This window comes from Trichosurus vulpecula, chromosome 5, assembly GCF_011100635.1.
Source record: "Trichosurus vulpecula isolate mTriVul1 chromosome 5, mTriVul1.pri, whole genome shotgun sequence".
Lineage (NCBI taxonomy): Eukaryota > Metazoa > Chordata > Mammalia > Diprotodontia > Phalangeridae > Trichosurus > Trichosurus vulpecula.
In genome coordinates, this window is record NC_050577.1 from 112,395,397 (window position 1) to 112,419,261 (window position 23,865).

Below are 23,865 nucleotides of genomic sequence, written 5' to 3' on the forward strand. Positions count from 1 at the left end.
AGCTACTAAAAATGTCGTACCATTAGATTTTTATAAAGCTCTAAATTCATGATAGGAAAGATCTCATAGATGTCTTTGAAACAATCCACTTTTGTACCTGTTTGGTTCAGAAATAATGTACAATGTATTAAGGGTGATTAAGACTGTGGAAGTGCTTTGAAAATGATAAATGAATAGCCTGTGAAAATCTTGTACATATTGAAATAGTATTGGAATTAAAACCCCAGTTCTTTAGGACTTTGGAGATCTGTCAAATAAATTTCTTTCTATTTTCTGGGATTAAAAAAAATACGGTGAGTGATATTTAAAACTTTTTTAAAATAGGGTAGGTTTGAGGATGATCACTCAATTTCATTCTCCTGAACCTAATAGATTTAATAGTGTTTATTATCTTTTGACTTGGAGTGTTATGAAGTGAAGACTTTGAGAAAGAACAAAGTAGTCACTTAGTTACTTACATAGTCAGTAGAGGAAGGCAAAATTGCTTGGGGAACACAGTAAAGAAAAAGTTATTGAGGGATTATACTCAATAATATAAGCATACCAATTGATTATTGAGCCAGTCCCTCAGGCTAGCAACCTAGGAGTCATCCTGAACTCCTCATCCCTCAGCCTCCTTGTCCAAGCTGTGGCTGAGGCCTGTAGAATTCACCTTTGCAATATCTCTCAAGTACTCACTTCTTCTCTCCTTTGACCCTGCCAGCACTCTAGTGCAGTCCTTCATCTTCTCATGCCTGCATTTTTGCAATACCCTGCTGGTAGGTCTTCCTCTCTCGAAGTCTCTCCCTGCTCTAATCCATTCTCTATTTAGCCACCAAATTGATTTTCCTAAAGCTCAAGTCTGATCATGTCACTACCACCCTTTCTTCCCTTTCCCCCAACTCAGTAAACTCTAGGGACTTCCTGTTGCCTCCAGGATCAAATACAACATCCTCTGGTTGGCATTCAAAGCTCTTCATAACTTAGCCCCCTCCTACCTTTCCAGTCTTCTTATACCTTACTTTTCCCCACATACTCTGATCTAGTGGCACTGTCCTCCTAGCTGTTCCATGAACAAGACATTCCATCTCTCAGCTCCAGGCATTTTCTCTATCTCTCATTCTTGGAATGCTCTACCTTCTACACTCTGGCCTCCCTGGCTTCCTTTGAGTCCCAAGTAAAATCCCACCTCTACAGAAAGCCTTCCCTAATCCCTCTTAATTCTAATGCTTTCCCTCTGTTAATTATTTCCTATTTATCTTTTTTATGTGCTTGATTTGTATATATTTGTTTGCATGCTATTTTCCCCATTACACGGTAAGCTCCTTGAGGGCAGGGACTGTCTTTGACCTCTTTTTGTATCCCCAGCACTTAGCACAGTGCCTGGCATGTGCCTAACAAATGTTTAATGATTGATTGATCTCCATAGGTGAACCTTAATGCAACCTCTTCCATCCCCAACTCCTTCCGTCCCCCCACCCCCACCCTCCACCCCATCTAGACAGTTTGCTGCTTGAGAAACTTTGAGTGTAGAACTTTGATTTCACTGACATAGGGAACTGCTTATGGGGAAACTTCCTTTTACCAATGTAGATCAACAATTCTTCTGCAATTTATAGTCTTTGAGTCTCCTGAGGCATTTGAGAGGTGAAGGGATTTGCCAGCATCATACAGCCATTATGTACGAGAGGTAGGATTTAGATTTTTTTGACACCAAGGACTAGGTCAGGTCTCTGTGCTACTACTTGTCACTCATCAATGACTTCTTCCCTCATTCCTCACATCATTTTGTCAGGAAAAATGAAGTGAAAAACACTGTTACTTTTTGTTTTTAAAGAAAAAGAAATTTGTCTTATTTGCAAAATTCACAGAGCATTCAGTCTTTGGCATTTATAGGCAGCCCCCATAGAGAGTCACAGCAATTTACTTGGAAAATGCTGAGTTGTTTATTTAGGCCTCAAAGGTGCTTCAATAGAAACTGTACTAACCTTTAAACTTTGTTTTTGTGAGGCAAAATTTTCCCTTCTATGGTCATGTCGTTATTTGAGCTATAAAGGGAGTGTGTGTGTGTGTGTGTGTGTGTGTGTGTGTGTGTGTGTGTGTGTGTGTATACACATATGCTGACAAAGTAATATGTTTTATCTGAACATAAACTCATAGAATTTTAGTATTGGAAGGTAACTTGGTGGGGGCGGAGCCAAGATGGCAGCTGGAAAGCAGGGACTTGTGTGAGCTCCCTCCCAGGTCCCTCCAAACACCTATAAAAAATGGCTTGGAAGGCAACTTGGAGATAAGCTAGTCAAATCTTACTATATTGCTTTCAAAAAAATTGAAGGTGAATAGTCTGTTCTTATTTTTTTTAACACTTCTTCCTGGGTTTTGCATATTTCTAAATCTGTGTAGTGAAGTGATGTGGTTTTAATTTTATTGTCTTTCAAGTTTTTTTGTGATCTAATCAACATGAGTTCATTCATTGATACGACTTTCTAATATGTCTTTCTGCATCATTAAACATCATTGAATCTGCTGGAACTCTCTGATAATACATTAAAAATTAACTGGTGAGTTTTGTAAACTGCTGTGCAAGATTTAGAAAGTAGTCTGAAGTAGTACTACATAGGAAAGATTCATGGTCTGATACATGACTTTACCTGTAATTGTGGGCAAAGTCACTTCTTAAATCTTGCAACAAATTGGCATATAATGTCTTCTTTTGACTTATACTTCATTCATCAGGCACAATATGTAATAGTGGAAGATTTCTTCACAGTCAGATTTGAAATAATATTAACAGGATATGTTAAGGAGAATTTTGATGGAAACTTAACTGCTTTTTCTATGTTGCTAGACAGCCTGGTTCAGAGTACAGTTATATAAAAAGTTCCATCTAGATTATCTTAATTTACTTAGATTTTTTTCTTCTCTTTTTACAGAAGAAGAAGGGCTTTAGTCTTCTAAGGCCTCTATTATTTCTGATTATTTTTCATTTTTTTTTAGAATACTGAAATTTCATTGGATATTTCATAATGACTGCTTAGTTTTAATTCAGTGGATACTTTAGACATGAGCTGTGTGCAGAGTGCTGAGAATGTCCTGAAAAATTTTGCATTTTATTTATGGATTATAGTAGGAATATAGGAAAACAAACAATTTCACTTTGAACTGTGGGAGGATGAGAAAAGACATTATTACTGTAAATGAGAAAAGAGCTACAGGACAATAGTTTGAAGTAATGGCAGGATCAAGTTGAGTTTTTAAATAGTGGGAGACTTTGACATGTTTTATGCAGCAGGGAAAGTTAGTGGATAAAGAGAGACTGAAAGAAGCTCCTAGAGAGGAAACCCACAGGAAGGGGGTCACAAGGAAAAACAGAGGTATTGGCTTTAGCAAGGAGAACAGCCACCTCTTCGTCAGATACTAGAGATGAGTGATGGAGAAGAATTTTAAGTCATGGATTGGGGGAGAATGAGCTTGCAAAGCTCTTTTCTCAAAGTAGGAGGTGAGATTCTCAATGGAGAAGAGAGGAGGCTTTAAAAGGGGGTAGGAAATTAGAGAAAAGAGAAGAGACATTATAGAATTGCTCTTACAGAAAGTGAGATAGTCATAAAAAAAACCAAACCAAGGGAGTGAGGGAGTTGCTGTGCAGCATCAAGGGCCAGGTGGAGATCAGATTGCATAAATTTGGAATGAACCCAGTTGGAAAGGTTGTATAACTTTTTTCACCTTGCTGTCACTAGGAATGAAGAAGGTTGATGGAGTTATCCCAAGTTGGAGTTTGGCAAAGTGTATCTGGCAGAGACAAGGAATTTGAGGGAAGAGAATAGTGAGTCAATCAACTGGTTAGTTATGGAATGAAGTCTTAAGGAGAAAAGTGAGGCCAGAGCAAGGGTGATAAGCACAAGGAGATGATTAAACAGAGAGTGTAGAGGGATTGGTGGTGATGGTGAAGATGAAGAATAGAATTAAGAGGATTAAGGCAAAAGAAGAGATGGAAGGATATGAAGGTATGATCAGAGAGAGGGGTTTCAGAGGTAGCTTAGTTATGGATGGTAATGAAATTACGGGGATGACCATCTTTTTGTAGCTGAGGTTTAGCAGTGTAGCCCATGGAGAGGTTGGATTTTGGAGAGGGTGATGAATTGGGACACCAGTGTTCAAGGGGACGTGAATACACACATGCATGTGGCCTGGGTGGCATTGAAGAGGAAGACTATGCTGGAAGTGGAATTCCTTGAGTAGGAAAGATTCCAGTAGTAAGTAATCTGAATGCCAGTAGACAGTTAGGACCAAGACCTGGACTGGTTGTTGTAGATGAATGAAGTGAATTTCAAAGAAGGAGCTGTTGTTGAATAATGGAAGCAAATGAAAGTAAAGGGAGGAATGACACACTGTGTGCCAGGCATTGTGTTACATGCTTTACAAATAACATCTCATTTGATCTTCACCACAACCTTGTGAGGTAGGTGCTGTGGAAAAACTGAGGCAGAAATTAAGCAACTTGCCAAGGGTCACACATCCAGTGATTGTCTGAGGCTGGATTAGAGCTCTGGGATCTTTGTGACTTAAGGCCCTGCACTGTATTGTACCACTTAGCTGCCTAAAGAGTAGGGAGTCTGGCTGTGCCTCCTGGCCCTGTGTGTTTATGGGCTTGAGAGAAATTCAGTGACTGCTCTTAGAGATAGTGTCCATGGATGCTTTCCAGAGAGAGCTGAGTTTCCTTTAGTGTAAGAAGATGGAAGAGGTGTGATAGAAAAATTTGAGGGTGAAGGGCAATTTTCAGGTAAAGTGAGGTTTCAGTATGCTTTAGAATGAATGGGCAGCTGTAGCTTATGAGTAATGTAGTCCAAGGTGGTTAGGGGTGAGAAGGTTTTTTGGGGGAGTGGGGATGGGAGGAGGTAGTATTTTCGTCTAAGTAACTTTCAACTGAATCACATGATAAAGGGGAGTAGGACCTGGTAGTTTGTCCATCATAACATTGGGAGAGGTTTCCTGATCAGTACTCCACTCTTAAAGGATCCTTTAATGATGACATTAGCTTGGTGTCAGTGTAGAACAGTGGTACCAGCTTCCCTGATTAGTTACTCCCAACACAGTGGGAACAGAGATATAGCTCTTGGGTAGGTGTTAGGGAGATTTTTCTCACTATCTGGGTTAGTAAACAACTGGTGATTCAGTATCCTAAGGAAGTTGAACTCATTCCAGGTTAATAACCTCATCCCAAGATGGTATTAGTTGAAGTACACCCAAAAGATATCCATATGTAGTGCTAGCACTCAGCTTTCAGACTTAGAGACCTTAGAAGCACTGGTGCCCTATCATTACCTTTAGTGCCCTGATGCTCTGAATCTGTGATGAATTTGGTAGTCCCTCTGCTACTTCTGGAGTTTGGAGACCAGAAAGTAATTCTTGGTGATTTGATCCTTGGGGAATGGGCTGAACCCACCCTCAACCTGCCTGTCTTGCTTCAGCCTCCTCTTACATAGCACCAAGCACTGTGTAATACACAGCTTCCATCTTCACTTCCCAAGGCTGATATGTGGATTACTGTTAATATGTTGCTGAAGTCAAGCTCTACCTTTGAGAAACATACCAACATCATAGTGATAGAGCTAATTAAACCTGACATGTAAGTAACCTGTAAGGAATTCTAATATATGTAAGAAGTGATAAAAGAAAACATATATTAAAACATCTTGTTTGCTTTCTTAGACTAATCTAGTAATTAAACATCAAAATGACTACAAATAGATTTAAGTATTGACATAGTATTTTTTATTGTTTATTATTGCATGAGGCATTATTGTTAAGTCATTTATAAGAGTTTGAAAGAACATCTAGCTGACAAAATAAATTAATTTGGGTTAAATGTATGAGTTGTAAACTTGATTTCCTGCTGCATTTAGTTCTTTTTAAAAATATTTTTAAAATTATGAATTTGATAATCATAGTCATTTTAATATACAAAGAATAAAAGAGGATTTTATATGAAACTGAACTTTTGCTGTTATAGTTTGTCATGAAAAGGTGTATATAAAATTTAACAAGGTAGTAATAAAATTACACTGTTCATTTATGCTTTTCTTTGGAACTTTTTTTGTTTTACTCCATTTAAAAAATGTTTTATTGATGTCCTCTTTTTTTTCATCTCTGTTACTGCCCATTAACTATCCCCAGTCCTTTCTTGTAATGAATAAGGGTAGTCAGGCAAAACAAAACAACTCATTGGCTATGTTGGAAAATATCTTGTTCTGTGTCTTTATTCTTTCTTTCCTTTTTTTTAAACACACCTTTATTGATTTCTTTTGTTTTTTACATCACCATATATATCATTTCTTGCAGAATCCTTCTCCCTCTTTTCCCAGAGAGCTATCCCAAATAACGTAGTATTTTTTAAGACAAAAAAAGAAAAAGAGGAAAAAAAATCAATATAATTGATCAATACATTGAGGAAGTCAGAAAATATGTGCACTGTGCAATCCTTGTGTACCTCCCACCTCTGCAAAGGTGTATGGTGAGAGTGTCTTCTCATGTCTCTTCTTCGGAGTCATATTTGTTCTTCATAATTTTCTAACATTCACTTTTGATTTGTGTGCATGTGGGTCTATATGTACGTAGGTATGTATGTCTGTTTTTGTTCTTTCCTTTTACATTATTGTAGTTGTATACCTTGTTTCCTTGACTCTTCGCTTTGTATCGGTTTAAGTAGATCTTTCTGTGCTTTTCTGTAGTCATTATGGTAGTCATTTCTTACATCACGGTAATATTTCATTACATTCATGTAAAACAATTTGTTTAGTCATTTTGCAGTTGATGGACTTCTACTTTGTTTCCAATTTTTGGCTATCACCAAAAAGTACTGCTATAAATATTTTGGTGTATATGGAGACTTTGTGCTTATCCGTGGCCTTCTTGGGGTATAACTCTCATAGTAGAATCTCTAGTTAGAAGGATATGAACATTTTAGTATATTTATTTTCATAATTCCAGATTGCTTTCTACTAACAATGTACAAATGTACTTGTCTTCCTACTGCCCCTTCAGAATTGGCTATTCCCATCTTTTGTCATCTTTGCCAGTTTGCTGGATGTGAATTGAAGCCTCAGGGTGTTTTCATTTATATTTCTCTTATTATTAGTGATTTAGAGCATAGTCCATCTTTCTTGATTTTTTTCTGATGGATATCCCCAGAAAGTTTCAGTAGGGTTAATATATTCAACCTAGTAACAAAAGTTGACATATTGCTTTGTTGAAAGGGAGAACTTTCAATAATTCAATTTTTATCAGTATTTTAAATTCATGTCTTGTCAGGTGCGTAGATTTCATACACTGTTTAGCAGCTCTTTTAAAAAATAAGCTTTATTTGTGCCCTTTGTTTTTACATTAGTAATTTATGAATATTTTCCTTTCCCCTTCAAACTATTGCACATTCCCTTTTAATAATGAAAAATAGTTCAGAAGTAGAAACAACTGATACAATGGATATATCTTAATAATATGCCATAAGTTTTCTTTTCTAGGAGTGTCTCCCTTTCTACTACTTCCCCCTTCTCCTACATATTTGCCAAGAGAAGGGAGATAATTTTCTGTTCTCCAGGGGTGGGGATGGAGGATATTATTACAGTTATTCCATGTTTGGCTTCATTTTAGGGCTCTTATTTGCATTATAATCATCTTTGTGCGTATTTTGTTCTTCATCTTGACTGTATATCACTTCATACGGGGCTTTCCATGTTTTTCTAAATTTCTCGTATTTATTATTTCTTATGTCACAGGTAATACTCAGCTACATTTAAATGCCACATTTTATTCAATCATTTCCCAGTCAGTAGCTGCACATTTTCTACTTCAGAAAGTGCACCTATGAATATTCTGTTACATATATGGGGTGTTTGGCAACTTGCAATTGCCCTAGTGGTTCTTGCTCTATAGTATCTAATCCAGACTAATATAATAAAATTCAGTTTGTTTTATTGGTGTAACCACGCAGCCATCTCAGACTTATTTATGAATGTATTGACTAATTTTTTTGCCTTAAATTATAGAAGAATGTGTCAGGTTCTTGAATAAGGTCTAGTTTTGGGCAAGGAGAAGAGTATTGTCTACTTTAGCACTGATAATTAGAACTCCAGAGGTGGAGGGGACCTTTAAAATCATCTAGTCATCTCTTTGTTTTAAAGATGGAAATACTGAGGGGATTGGATGTCTTGTCCACATTCACATAGCTTCTTAGTGGCCAATTATCGAGGCTCTTTCTACTCTACAGTATAGCTCCTTTCGTTTAATATAGTTTTATGTAGCTTGTTATTCCCTTGATTGGGCTAGGTATACAGAATAGAGACAATGATGAGTTTCATTGCAGTATGTTGTCTTGAACTAGTGTCTTGGAAGTAAAGGGAAATGAGGAAGGGAGACATTTGGATTGTAATTCTTTAAAATAAAATTAGATCATGCCTTAAGCTTTTGGGATTTTTATCAGGTGATTTATATGGTCTTTGGCAAATAACTTACTTCAAAAACTGATATGGTGTCTGACATTTGCATCAAGAAGTTAATGTTTGCGATTCTTGCTGTCTTTAAAAACCAAAATCTAGCATCTGTGGAGTGCTTTAAGGTTTGCCAAGTACTGTACTTATGTTATCTCACTTTGATCTTCAAAACAAGCCCGGGGGGTAAATGCTGTTCTCCCCATTTTACAAATGGAGAAGCTGAGGCTAATAGAGGTTAAATGACTTTCCTGGGGTCACACAGCTAACTGAGATGGGATTTGAAATTAGTTTTTCTTGAGTCCATGTCTAGCACTCTTATATAGTGCAGTTTTTAAAAACTAAATAATGACTTATTTTATCACATCACACATGTCTCCTGGCTTTTTGAAACAAATGTGTCATAGCTTAATTAACCATAGTATGTATATTTCCATGAAGAGAAAATATTTTTCCTTTGACTCCCATTATTAAACCAAAGAGATTGTCATAGAAAATACCAAGTTGAAAGCTTTTGGTACAGTCATTTACAGGCTATTTCTCCCTTGCCATCTCTCACTTCTCACAATTGAACACCTCCTGATATTAAAGAAAAAGTTAAGTAGAAAACAACTGATAGAATTTTTGCATCTGACAGTATACCACATTTCATTTAAGGTTCAGATGGTAGACAGTTTTATGCTATGCATTGACTTTTATAGTACATCAGAAGCTGGAAATTGTAGTTTCCTTTTAGTAATTAGTTTTTTTCCTTTCTGACACTTTAAATCTTTGCTAGTTAGTACTTTACTAACTCTAGGACCTTCTTCCCCTTTTTTATTTAATGCCCCTTACACAGTAAGAACTTCTCTCATGCATTTGAATCCCTTGGCTACATTCCTAACTCCTAGGACTTTGTTAACTTCTGCCTTTTGGTAGTATCTTTAAATCTCAGAATCCTTCTGGCTACTGATTTTAAAATTTTTTGTATTATAGGTTACAACAATGACTTAGTTTTGAATTTAGAATTATTATTTACTTAAAGTGGGGTACAATTTAATGAGAACATACATAATTGTTAACCATGTGGTGTGAAGAATACTAACACTGGTTCCTTAATGCAAATGTATTGGTTGCTTTGGTTGCATTTGTTTTGTTTATAAGACACTCTGGACTAAGTTGTAACAAAGTTTTCAAATAAAGAAATTTTGTTTCAAAATAGTAATGCTTTTCAAAACCAACAAAAAAATGGCAAATATTATGAGCAGCCCAACTGCTGGGTATGACCCTGGAGAATTTTGCAGAGGTGAGGCCAGTTACCTAAGCAACCTAATTTACATGCCTCCCACTCTAGGGGCTACTTTTGGCCCTTTCCAGGAGCATACTAAGGAGGACCACTGGACTAGAAAACCTAGACCAATTTTAGAAAATGAGAAGAATTTATGCTTTTAAAAATAACTTTTCTTGGATCAAGAAATTTGCTGAGTTTTCTGAAGCAGCCCATTCCAGTTTGTTCTTGATACAGTTGAGTTGGCTGTGAATGAAAGTGAAAGTAAATCTACAAAAGAGCAAAGAAGTAGGTGAAAATGGAAAAAAATGATATAGGAAAGGGTAAGGGAAAGGCAGGCTTAGTATATCCTGCAGAAGAGGAGGAAGAAGAAAAGTATAATGTCTCCTTTGATATTACCTACAACATTTGTCAAAACACTCTTGTTTCATTGGACAAAAAAATTGGTTAATAGTTGGAAAACACTTGTAACAATGACCATGATGGGATGCTTAGATGGTATCTTTTATCAAAGCAAAGTTATAGTCTCCATCCCCCAAATAAATGTAGCCTGTTCTTTCTCATGTTAAAATTTCCTGCTGAGTCTTTCTTCATATCTTCTAAGGGGTTTCCCCCATTTTCACCTAATTACTGTTCCTTTTGCCACTGTATCCCTTTATGTGCAGTTTGAGATCTTGCTGCAGTAATGTTCTTCCAAAAATTTTTTCTTTACTTTTATTTGATCTTACCACCTCCTCAAACCATTGCCTTATCTAACCTGCCTTACATTCCCAAATAGAAAAAGCTGTTTAATATTGCTTGCTTACTCTTTCTCACTGCCCATGTACACTTTTCAACCTCGTATATTCTGGTTTCTGTCTCTAGCTCTCAACTGAAACTTCTCTCTCCAAGGTCACCAGTGTTCTCTTTATTTTGTCCAATGACTTTTTCTCAGTCATCATCATCTTTTACCTTTCTGCAGTGTTTGTCACCTTCTGGATGTTCTTTCCTCCCTGAGTTTTTGTGATCTGCTTTGTTGTGGCTCTTTTCAGACCTGACTACTAATTTTTGGTCTCCATTATATTGCCATCATCTATATCTGGTCCCCTGTTTTCATGGGCATATGCAAGTACTTGGTTCTGGTCCTTCTCATTTTGTTTCTTTACACTTTTTCTTGGGAATCTCCTCAGCTCCCGAGGATTCAGTTATTCCTTCTATGCATATGACTACCAAATCTACATAGTCACTGTCCCTTATCTCTCTTGAATCCTGGATCTGCATGTGTAGTTTTCTCTTAAACATCTCTCCCTGGATATTCCATAAGCATTTCAAACTCATCATGGCCAGTACAGAACTCATTACTTTTTGCTTATCTCCCCTTCTAACTTCCCTATTTCTTTTTCAAGTCCTACTGTTTATCTAGTCACTTAGGTCCTTAATCTTGGAGTTATGCTTGACTCTTCATTGTCAATTAATTTATAATGATTTCCTAAATCACGTCAACACTGATTGCACGCATCACCTTGTCTCTATTACCCTCCAATCACCTTATCTAGGCTCACCCTATCTTACCTCCCCTGGACTATTGCAGGATCTTCCTAAGAGGTCTTCTTTTATCCAGTCTTTACTTTCTCTAATCTGTCCTCCACACAGCTGTCAAATTGATATTGCTAAAACATGGATCTGACCATGACACTTGGCTTTTTCAAGAGGCTTCAGTGACTCTCTATGCCCATAGGATAGAATACTACCACTTTTGTTTGGCATTTAAAGCTCTTTACAGTCTGGCTTGAACTTGTCATTACTGATTGATTTTACATGACTCCTCTCCCACATGAAGTCTGTTTTCTACAGTCAGGCTTCTGACCTAAAATTCATCCTTCTTGTCCTCTCTGCAGCTTTTGACACTGTCACTCATCCTCTTCTTGATACTCTCTTCTCTCTAGGTTTTCATATGGCTATTCTCTCCTGGTTCTCTTCCTACCTAGTTGACCAAACCTGTCCTTGGCTGGGTCTTCATTTAGGTCACACCCACTAAGCATAGGTGTCCCATAGGATTCTGTCTTGGACCCTCTTCTTTCCTCCCTATATATTATTTCACTTGGTGATCTCTTTAGCAGCCATGGATTTAATTATTATCTCTATGCTGATGATTCTCATATATACCTATTCAGCTCTAGTGTCTCTGCTGACCTCCAGTATTATATCTCTAGCTTTCTGTCCAGCAGACATTTTAAACTTATCAAATCCCATACTGAACTCATTATCTCTTCCTCCCTACCTTTCCCCCCTTCCAAACTTCCCTCTTACTATATAGGACACCACCACCTTCCCATCTACTTGGGCTTGCAACTCAAGTGTCATCCTTAACTTAACACTTTTTCTCATCCCCGCTATTCACTCTGTTTCTTAGTCCTGTCAGTTTTGCCTTCCTAACATCTCACATATGCTCCCTTCACCTTTAGTACCTCTTTCCCCCCTTCCCCCTACCCTCAATCTGTACTTAGCCCAGGGTCTGCACATAGTAGGGGATTGATAAATGTTTGTTGACTTTGTTGCCAAACTGGCCTACTTGCTATTTCTGGTCTGTGACATTCCATGTCCCATCTCTATGCCTTTCCATGGCATGTTTCACCATGCCTGGAATGCTCTCCCATCTCCTTTCTTCTTTTTGGGACTTCTCTCAGAGTTTACTTCTGTCCCCTTCCCCTACGCCTATCACTCTCTATTTTATTTTGTGTATACCCTCTATTTACTTTGACCATGTATCCCCTTAGTAGAGGTTCTCTCATTTTTGTATTTGTATCATTAGTATGTAGCTGAATGCCTGACGTGTAGTGGGACTTAAGAAATGCGTTCATTCATCTCCTACTTCGCCATTAGAGCTGAAAGGAATTTAAGGTATTGTCTGGTCCAGACTCCTTTTAAAGTTGAAGAAACCAGAGTCTAGACAAGTTTAAGTGACTTGCCCAAGGTCAAGAAATTAATGGCAAGCTGGCAAACTTGCTGGCTGTTGCTAGCCCTACCTCCCATTAGAAGTATGAGTTGAAAAGTTAGCCCCTTCTTTTTGATCATGTTGGTGATGGAATATATAGCATATAAATCTGTTAAAGTATTTAGACAGGGTTGCTATGATTCTGTTATTAATGTCCTTAAAAGCTGTGACAATGCAGTTTTGCAGATTAAAGAGATCTGGTTGCTATTTCTTTTAAACCTTTTTTTGCTTTAAGTATTGATCAAAGTAAATTGTCAGAGAATAACAGAGGTGGCTTTTTCTGATAGGTAAGCTAAAAGTGCTCTGTCCATTCTGCTCCAGAAATAGTTTTTTAAAAATTAAGTAAACAAATTGGCTCCTTAACTTTACCCTGTTCCAAGTTGCATTTGTGTTAACTACCATGTTTGTATCATGATTAAAGCCATATCCAGAGGACCCAGCAGTGTATAAACCACTCTCCCAGGAAGAACTGCAAAGGATAAAGAATGAGAAAAAACAGAAGCAGAATGAAAGGAAACAGAAGATATCAGAAAATCGCAAACACTTGGCCAGTGTACGTGTTGTACAAAAGAACCTCGTTTTTGTGGTAGGACTCTCCCAGCGTTTAGCAGACCCAGAGGTAAGCAATTTATAGACCTTTCCTCCCTAAAGATTCATTTCTTAATCATGGAATTCACACTCAACCCTACATAACCCTTGGAATGCCCATAGTTGTTTAGATATTTATTTAGTAAACAGGTAAATATCTTGATTGATAGAAAATCTGATTAAATCACAAAGAATCCAGCCTTCTCCATCACCACCTTTTTAAGGAAGGTGTAACAGTACCACTTTCCACCCCTGCTTCTGTGCTCTGCCTCCTTATTTTCCTTTCACCAGAGTGAATATTCTAATTAGCAGCAGCACTTCAGTTATATGAACCTACTTATAAATTGTAGCTCTTCAGTATTAATGTATCTGGGATCACCATTCATTTTTATTCTATACTCTACCTGTTCATAGTAGGGAAGATAAAAAAAATAGATAAAGAAGTAAGACTCCCTATAGAATGGTCCCTGTTGTTGCTTCCTTTCTTATTTTACTATTAAGGATAAAGCCCTGAGAAAGAACCTTTATCGCCTTACCCCTGTCCCCCTGGCATAGTTTGCTCAGTTCTTTTACCGTCACAGATGGCGCAGTGGGCCTTGAGGAAGACCTGAGTTCAAATCTGGTCTCAGACATTTGCTAGCAGTGTGGCACTGGGCAAGTCATTTAATCTCTTCCTCAGTTTCCTCATCTGTACAATGGGGATAATAATAGTCCCTACCTCCCAGGGTTGTTGTAAGGATCAAGTGAGATGATAAGTGTAAACAGCTTAGCACGGTGCCTGGCACGTAGTAAATAGGAAATACATGTTAGCTGCTGTCATTTTTTTAAAAATTCTGCAGCGCCTTGAAATTGGAGAACCATGGAAGTCAAAGTTACCCTTCTGCACTTGGTCCTAGTCAAACAACCATGCTGATTTGGGCGTGACGTTTTAGGAAGGACATCTCTAAGCTGAAGAGCGTCCAGAGGAAAGCCACCAGTGTGGCCGAGGGATTCAGACCCTTCCCAGAGAGAGTGAGAGGACTGGCTAAAGGGACTCATGTCTAGCTTGTAGAGAAGACTGAAGGGATAATGATAGCCGTCCTAATGGCAGTGAGATTAGATCTGTTTTCTAGAACTAAGACTCTTTCTTGTGACTTGCAGAGAGACTGTAAATTAGGGCCTCTCACCGCAGCATTTGGAATGAGACTTTTCTTCAGTTTGAGGAAACTAAAAGTGAGTGTACTTGATCAGTTTCTCCAGTCCAACAAATGGTTCTGCACACGAGTGGGGTATCAGTGTGGTGAATCTGCATCCATCCTAGAGAGAAGAGTAGAAAATCCGTTTGTATGTGATATAGGTATCTCAGAAAATGATTTATTTAAGGATATTTTCCATGTCCAGCTGAGGCCTCAGGAAGTGCAGAAATGGGAATAGATGGCTGCAGTTCTTTAAATCCATGTCTGACTTGAGGTGGTGGTATGTCAGCTCCAAGGAGAGCTCTCCTCTCTTTTTTTTTGTATTTGGAGAAGTATATAGAGATGCTCTACCTCTTTTCTGCAATTCCAGGATGGTGTTTGGTTGAGCAAGGGGTGATCTGCCTCTTCTGATCCTAGATTGTGCTTTGGGATCTTTGAGTGCAGTAATTAGTTGAGGGAGAATGAGAAAATGAAAGTGAAATATTCCCCTAGGTTAGCTAACAAGAGGCAAATGCAAGTTTTTATCTGAGATACCAGAGGCTCTGAGACCCCTTGGGCCTAGATGGACAAACTACTTCTGAGAGGAGATCTTTCCAACTGGTTTCAGGTGTGAAAACAAAAAATGCATGGGACAATTAATACCAGTGGGATACAGTTTTTTTAACGAATGAGGAGAGGGAAGAATCAGACACCTTATGGGGGGGATGGGGTGTGTGTGTGTGTGTGTGTGTGTGTGTGTGTGTTTTTCCTTTGTAATTTTTTTTTTTTTTTGCAAAGCAATTGGGGTTAAGTGACTTGCTCAGGATCACACAGCTAGTAAGTGTTAAGTGTCTGAGGCCGCATTTGAACTCAGGTCCTCCTGATTCCAGGGCCTGTGCCACCTAGCTGCCCCATTCCCTTTGTGATTTTCCATGTGAAATGTTAACTCGGGTTCCATAGGTTAGGGGTAACAAATTCCCAATATACAAAGATCCTAGCAAGGGATTCTTATTCATATATTATTAGATATATAACATATTAATATAACTTGATTATTTGTATAGCTATTTGCACATTTGTATATGTATTTATATATGCTATGTCAAACAGTATTATTTTATTTGTAGTCCTTAGAATGTTTGATAACACTTGAATTTGCTAAATTCTAAGAAGCAAAACCACACTCTTGTATACGTAATAAGAAGGGGGGCACATAACTACAAAAATTATGTGTTATGAAGGCATTGTAGAAGTTAATGTTTTGTTGGTCTTGCCACAGACAGATTTAGGCTTTGCTATAAGGAAAAAATTCCTAACAGAACTATAGAATGATTTCTCTGGAGATAGCTCATTTTTCCTTGCTGGAGATCATTAAGCAAAGACTGTTTAATTGGGTATAGTGTGTGTGTGTGGGGGTATTACAGCAAAGTGGCTGTTAAAGAGCTGCCCAAGCAATGAAATAAAGTATAATTAGGTCTTATGATACTACCTTCAGTATACTACATTGTCTTGTTGGTACAAAAGCAGACTTATTATAAGTTGAACACATTACCTTTAACTTATCAGTTTAATTTGCTGGATGCCTTTTGTCCTGAGATTTATGTTTGTACTTATTAGATAGCAAGTACTTAAATAATCTCCTTTTTTTAAGGCCATCCTCCCTTGGCAACAGCAATTTTTCCACATGATTTTTATAATAGTCACTTTGGATAATTGATACACTTGTAATTTGGGTTCGACAGTGTTTGATTTAAACTTCGTAGTACATGTTAACGTTTACTTTTAAGAGTGGAGAAAATTCACATTTTCTATTTTTATTTCCTTTTTTGTAAGGATGAATTTCTGAAAAACAGCCACTGTTTATATCTCTCTTGTAGGTTTTAAAGCGACCAGAATATTTTGGGAAGTTTGGTAAAATACATAAAGTTGTCATCAATAATAGCACATCATATGCAGGCTCACAGGTAACTAACTATAGGGATCTTTATATTTTTTTCCCCCTTCCTTCCTTCCTTCCTTCCTTCCTTCCTTCCTTCCTTCCTTCCTTCCTTCCTTCCTTCCTTCCTTCCTTCCTTCCTTCCTTCCTTCCTTCTTTCTTTCTTTCTTTCTTTCTTTCTTTCTTTCTTTCTTTCTTTCTTTCTTTCTTTCTTTCTTTCTTTCTTTCTTTCTTTCTTTCTCCTTCCTTCCTTCCTTCCTTCCTTCCTTCCTTCCTTCCTTCCTTCCTTCCTTCCTTCCTTCCTTCCTTCCTTCCTTCCTTCCTTCCTTCCTTCCTTCCTTCCTTCTTTCTTTCCTTCCTTCTTTCCTTCCTTCTTTCTTTCCTTCTTTCTTTCCTTCCTTTTATTTCCTTCTTTTCTTTGTCATAACATAGGCTATTAGTCATTCTATTTTTAAAAGGAAGTAGTTCATTATTAAAATTTATTTCTCTTTTGAATTATTAGTTTGGGAATGAATGGATCTTGTGGTTAAGAGATGTTAGTTGAATAGCACCCTCTATTGGTGTCCCAGAGGAAATTATTTGTACCTTAATGGGACCCACATCCAAGGATTTCCTGTTCTATTGACTAACAGCCAAAATGATGAGAAAAAGATTTACGAGATAGGAGTTATCTTTTTATTGAAATTAGCTTAGAATACTTCTTCCAAGTGGCACAGTCTTCAAATATTGGAATTTTGATAAAGTCATTTTAATGGTATTGGTATTAGGGCAGACAACCTTAATTTTCAACTTTAAAGTAAGACCAACTAACCATGCCTTATCTGTTTTTATTTTATGTGATAATATGGAGGGGGGAGGGTTGGAAATTATAGTCAAAGCTACGTAAAATTTGCTGTGTCATAAAAGGAGTTTTGACTATATTTGAAAATTTTAAAACTTAAAAAACCAAGACCTGTGACCTTAATTTATTTTTTCCAGATCAAATGCTATTATCTCAGATTCCTATATAGATCATAGTCTAGTTAAAGGTAGGCATATTACATTAAGCAGAAGAGATAATGTGTGGGAGAGAAAACAGTACTTGATTTGGAATTGAAAGCTCTGGGTTCAGATCCTAACTTTGCTTCCGGTGTGGCATTAGGCAGGTCATTTAATTTTTCTAGGCTTTGAGTTACTCATCTGTAAAATTAAGGGGTTGAACTAGAAAGCTAAGAGTTTAAAGTTTCTGACCCTACTAACTTACAGGATTGCTTTCAAATGGGCTCTTTGCTTTCTTTTGGCTGAAAATCACATCGTTATTGAAAGTTGTTGAAATAACATTCTTCTAAATTCTTTATCATTATTTTAATAGAAACTTTTTGTTACTGCCTTGATTTAGTATTTATGACAGTGGGATGGGATGTTTTCACTTTAGGGTCCAAGCGCCAGTGCTTATGTCACCTACATTCGGTCAGAAGATGCTCTCAGAGCCATACAGTGTGTCAACAACGTAGTAGTAGATGGCAGAACACTCAAGGTAATATAATTTCCTTTTGATGACCCTTTTTTTGGCCAAAATATAGTTTTTTTTACTGCACAGATTTTATATATCAAGTTTCAAGGCAATACTTCTGTTGTAATTCATTAATGTTGGTGTCTGACAAGGTTAATCTACTTAGGCAATTGCTAATTTCCACAGGAAGCTTTTTTTTAGAATTAACGTAAACCAGATCTTCACCCCGCCATCCCTAAAATTATTTATTTTTAACATTCTTTTCTTTTTAAATTTTGAATTTCACATTCTCTCCCTCCCTCCTACCCTTTCCCCCACTGAAAAGGCAAGCAATATATCCATTATGTATGTGAAAACATGCAAAACAAATATCTATACTAGCCATATTTAAAAAAAAAGAAAAATAAAGAAACAGAAAATTATACTTCATTTTGCACTCAGAATTCATCACTTCTCTCTCAAACCAGATTTCTTTCTGAAAATATCATACATTGGCATATGTTTCTTAACTTGTATTATTATCCTTCTTGAAGGCAAATAGTATTTTTGTTTTTTTCAAATCTTTTTCTTCTTTTTTTCCGGCAGGCTTCTCTAGGTACAACAAAATACTGCAGTTACTTCCTAAAGAATATGCAGTGTCCAAAACCTGACTGCATGTATCTACATGAATTGGGGGATGAAGCAGCTAGCTTCACAAAAGAGGAAATGCAGGTAGTAAAGCAGTATGAATTGCCAGCTTTGCAGAGAGAGCAACACTTAGTTTTTATTTTTTGTTAAATGATTTCCTTCAAAACTGGAGAGCTTTTTTAAAAAAAGATATTGTGTTGAAAGTAATGTTATCAGCAGAATGTGATCTAAATAGGATGTTATGCCCATTAGCTGGTTTTTTTTCTTATCTGCATTTTTTACATGGTGTCCTAGAAAATATATCCATCAAGATAGGGGAATGATGATGTTTTAGAGAGTTATGCTCTCTCTCCAAGTGTTCATTGCATCAGTAGCCTATGAAAAAGTGAACTGAATGCTTAATGTCCTATGTTCTTTCACTTTTCCTCCTCTCCTGTCTCCTTTCAATTTATAGTATAAATATTCTTTAGAAGTGCAAATGTTGAAAAGACATCATATTACATGAGGATTATACCAAAATATAATGCTGTACTTCCCTATTGTAGATGAGGACTTCAGATTTGTGGCTGTGGACTTTTGCAGGAATACTTCTCTTTTAGAAGGTGGGGGGCATTCATTGCTACCTTTCATTCTTCACATCAACCTAGAGCAAGTCTAATTAGAATGAAGATTGCATTGCTAATTTTCATTGGAAAAAGTTTACCTTCTTTGACTTTTGAATTGCTGTAGTTTAAATCCCTTTATAAAAAAAAATACAGTATAACCTCCTTATATTGTCTTTGGGTTCTAGAAGCAATATTAAAATGAGTCCTGGGCAAAGTTGTCTTGGATGGCATCAAAGAAGACCCACTCTCATCTATATTTTACATCATAATATAAGTATACCAAGTGACTTCAGCTAATTTGCTTATTTGAAATTTTTTTGAAAACAACATATTTTGGCCACTGCCCTGTGATAATGAGATTTAACATGTGTTATCTGGGTTGCCCCTGTTGAGGTCTTTTCATGACGAATTTTCAATAACCATTTAAAGGAAGTATATGAAATATTTTTCTTTGTGAATGGAAAACTTTCAAAGCTTTTAAATTTTTTAGAGTTTGTACCATTAGAAACAGTGAAGGCCTTAGAGTCAGTCTTAGTTCATCAGAGCCTTCTTAACCTGTTTGGAAGTAGTGTAAACTTAAGTCCAGAAGTGCTTTTCTTGTTAAAATATTTTCTTAATATAAAATAGTAACTTATTATATAACTATCATAACAAAGATTGGAAGAATTCTTTATCTCATGATAGGAAATTCAATATTTTATTCTAAATAGAGTAGTTAAGAAAATGTGAATGAAAAGTATATATGTGGGACCTCAGAACAGAGAATGAAATTGCAAAAGAAATATGTAATTGTACTCAAGTAAATGGCATTACTTTTCTTTAGTTTTTCCTCATTTACTTATTTATTAGAGTGTGCCATTATCAGGCTGAACAAAAGTAAGCAGTAATCAACTTTGTGCAAAATACTTAAAAATCACTTATATATCCAGACAGGCTGTGTATACAAATAGTAAAACGAGTACTATAAACTTTTACTATTTGTCTCTAATTGTCTGAGTTAAATGCTCTGTTTATTTTTTCTTCTCCTTGTGCTCTACACCTCCCTCTGCTACTCCCAAGTTTTGTACTTTCTTAGAGAATTTAATCATGCTATCTGGAGTTGAATTTAAAATGATTTTTATTTGTGACTTGGTGACTGAGACAGGGCAGATGAGAGGATAAAGGGCTATTCGATGAAATTTTACTTCATTTTACGTTAACTTGATGCTAAATAATGTTCTTTAAATATCTGAAAAAATGTTAAATAATTAGACTTGGAGAATACCTTTTGTTTTTACCTTAAAGAAGTTTGATTAAACAGTGCTTAGATTTGGTTTCCCAAGTCTTAAAAAGTTATTTTTTACGTACTGAATGCTTTCCAAATAAATTAATATTTCTGTTGTTGTGCCTTTTTGCAATATGCCATGTACATTTAATAGAGAGATTGTTTTAATTCAGAAAGTTTGTCATTTTGTCTTTGGTTGGAAAACTCCTTTTCGTTTTGTGCCATTGGTGTCTTTAAGCTTCCAAGGGTGAAATGGAGTATTTCATAGCAGCTAATATATGAATGCCATTGCAGTTTTATTTTCTTTTTCCACCAGGCGGGTAAACACCAAGAGTATGAACAGAAGCTACTTCAAGAATTATATAAATTAAACCCCAATTTTCTTCAACTATCTACGGGTTCCGTTGACAAGAATAAGAACAAAGTGACACCACTGCAGAGGTATATGCCTAAGTACCTGATTTTTATTCTATGCTTTTTAAGCCACAGCACTTTGTGACAGGCCTAACATTTGTCCTTTCCATGCAGAATTCCTTAACTATTCAAGAAACCTTCCTGATTTGCTGATTTAGGATTGGCTGTTTCAAATATGTGATGGTCTTGCTACGTCCTGCCACTACAGCCCCTCCCTCTTACTGGCTGGTGTGCAGTTATCACCTTCTCTATTAAAAGGAAGATTGGCAGGGGTATAGAACATGATTAGCACCTAATTGAGGCTTTATCTTTTATCCAATCCCAAGAACTGAAAATTCTATGGAAAAGATTGAGCTTTAGGAGAGCAAGTGGAAAACTGTGGTAGATATATTTCTGTATCCATAGATATTTTCGATATATAGATCACAGTTGTCTACTTGCCATATGTGTGTGTGTATGTATACAGACACACATATCTATATGTATGTATAAAAATTTCAAGGATTTATTCTTGGGAATCAGTAGAACTTATTCTCCATGGATAAGGAGATCTTGTATTTCAGAATCTCATTTGTCTTAGGGAAAATTTTGTTTTTATCACAGGGTTCTAGGTGGATTTGCATAACTTCAGTGTTCATACAAGCCAGTAGAATTTGCCATGAATTGGATGACATTCATTTTATTTTGGTGTATACCACTGTGTATGGCTTTAGACCATCATAAAATAGTATTAATCTGTTAGGCCTTTCTTTGGGTTGTACTGTAGCCTGAAGTACTTTAAGTTTCAGTAGTCAGGTCTGTATTCTATTTCAGCAGGTATATCACTTCAAAATTCTGTTAGCCTTCAAGCTAAATTTCTTGTAATTCAAGGATAATTGAGTTTTTTTATACGTTACCAGAGTTAAAATTGTTGACATTTCAGTGTCCAACTCTAAAACATAGTTTTATTGCCAAGTGTATACATTAGTACGTAAAAGCCTTTGTTCAGATATATATCTCTGACCAACATATGGATTATCAGAATACTTTTCTTGTATTTTAAAGTTAGATTATAAAGTCATTGTTAAGTTATTATCTTTGGATATTAAAGGTTAATGCAATAGTATCAACCTTGTGTTGCTATGTATTATAGATCTCAGGGCAGAGCATACATACTATATTGTAATTATGAGAAATTTATATTTACATCAAACATAAATAAAAATAAGTCCAAGAATAATAAGCTGGATGGATATATTTTTCTCCCTTTGTCCTTCTCCTCCTTTTCACCTTCCTCTTCTCCTTCCTTACCCTATTTTAAAAAATATTAAACATGTATTATTACTCTTTTATGAATATTGCCATCTGAAGTACTTAGGACAATAATGAAATTACTATAAAAGGTTTTTTCCCCCAGATTTTTGCATAACTTTGTAATTCCATTTTAATTCAAATTATGTATTTCTAGCTTAGAATTTGTGTACATATTTCTTACATATTGAAAATATGGCTTTGTAGATTGGTACTTAACTATTGACTAGTGATAAGCTTAAAAATACTTTTGAGTAATTAAAAAACCAGGAATCAGGTGAGTGAATGCTGTCACAATTGTCAGTAAGACTGACAAAATGGATTTTCTTCTGTAGCACTTTCTTCCTTGATGCTGCTTCTAAATGACATCTACTTCTGGCCCAACCTGTGATCATATCAGGACAGGGAAATATCACCGCAGCTTCATGATGTGCCTCTCTTCAGTGCTGCCCTGATCCTGTGATCCAGCTGCTGCTGATTGTTCCTGCTATGAATTATCTAAGTTAGGATTCAGGGATATCATCTGTGTGGGAGCCCCCACTGTGACAATCTACCATTAGATTTTTTAAAAAATAATTTTATTTTTTTATTCTGAATTTAAACACCCCCAAAAGAGCATATCAGTATAGACAGCAGAACATGAAAAGAGGACTGTATGTTAAACCGTGAATCTCCATTTCATACAGCTTGCTTTAAAAAAAAGTATATAATAAATTCCACACGTTACTTTCAAAACTGTCCTGCTTGTCTGTGCTTCCTTCTGAACTTCCTTCTGTTCTCTTCTGTGCATTGTAAAAAATGTTTATAATGACTCTTTGGGGGAGGGCATCACTATTACTAACCACCCTTTTTCCAAAATCCCTTCCTCCAATTAAAAGTTGGGTGAATAAAAGAGGGGAAAAAACCCTTGTAATGAGTTAGCATAATCAAGCCAAATGATTCCACACGGAGGCTGAATGCAAAAATACATGGCCTTTTCTGCACCTAGTGCTGGCCACCTTTCTGTCAGGAAGAGGGCAACCTGCGTCACCACAGATCTCTAGAGACATGCTTAGTTATTGCGTTGAGCAGATTTCTTAAGTCTTTTGAAGGTATTTTTCTCACAGTGTTGTTGTCTTTTGTAAATTCTTTTTGCTCGCTTCATTCTGCATCAGTCCGTACTACCCAGGCTTTGCCGACATCATCTCTCATCGTTTTTTTTGACACAATAATATCCCATTCATTTACGCAATTTGTTGAGTCATTCTTCATTTGATAGGAACTTCATTACAGTCTGGTTCTTCCTCATCTCTGCCCATGTCCTTCCTCCCATCTCCCATCCTCCATCCACCATCTCTCATACCTCATTCAGGATTAGTAAATTTTTATTTGTGGCTGTTCTCTCCCAGTATTTTCCTCCCTCTTAACTCCCAGCCACTTGTCTCACACGTGTTTCCATATTGAATTTGATATATTTCTGTACCTAATTCAATGTGTGTGTGTTTGGGTATGCGTGTTCATTCATTCAACTTTTCTTTATCCATTTCAGATAAGTGAGATCTATTTGATGTCTGTTCCCTCTGCCACTTCATATTTGTCCTGTTCTCTTTAATTATAAAAATTAGCAAGTTCTACCTCCTTCCCCTCTCCTCTAATATTATATTTCTTCTGCTATGCTCCTTTCTTTTTCCCTCTTCAAATCCCCAGAAAAAAACCATGTCACCCCAGGATTTCTGTTTTTCTTATTACCTCATTGCCCTTTAAAATCATCTGAATATTAGCATTATATCTTACCTTTCTCTGGACTCTTGTG

General features: G+C 36.5%; 1 protein-coding gene across 2 annotated transcripts in view; it reads left to right on the plus strand.

Moving 5' to 3' along the window:
- Nucleotides 1-23,865, plus strand: part of CNOT4 (CCR4-NOT transcription complex subunit 4) — a 186,213-nt gene that overhangs the window by 96,887 nt on the left and 65,461 nt on the right. For both annotated transcript variants that reach the window (XM_036759202.1, XM_036759201.1), the window contains exons 3-7: nt 13,125-13,322; nt 16,323-16,409; nt 17,796-17,897; nt 18,459-18,584; nt 20,686-20,810. In XM_036759202.1, coding sequence (XP_036615097.1) covers nt 13,125-13,322; nt 16,323-16,409; nt 17,796-17,897; nt 18,459-18,584; nt 20,686-20,810 — 638 coding nt within the window. The remainder of the gene's footprint in view (nt 1-13,124; nt 13,323-16,322; nt 16,410-17,795; nt 17,898-18,458; nt 18,585-20,685; nt 20,811-23,865) is intronic.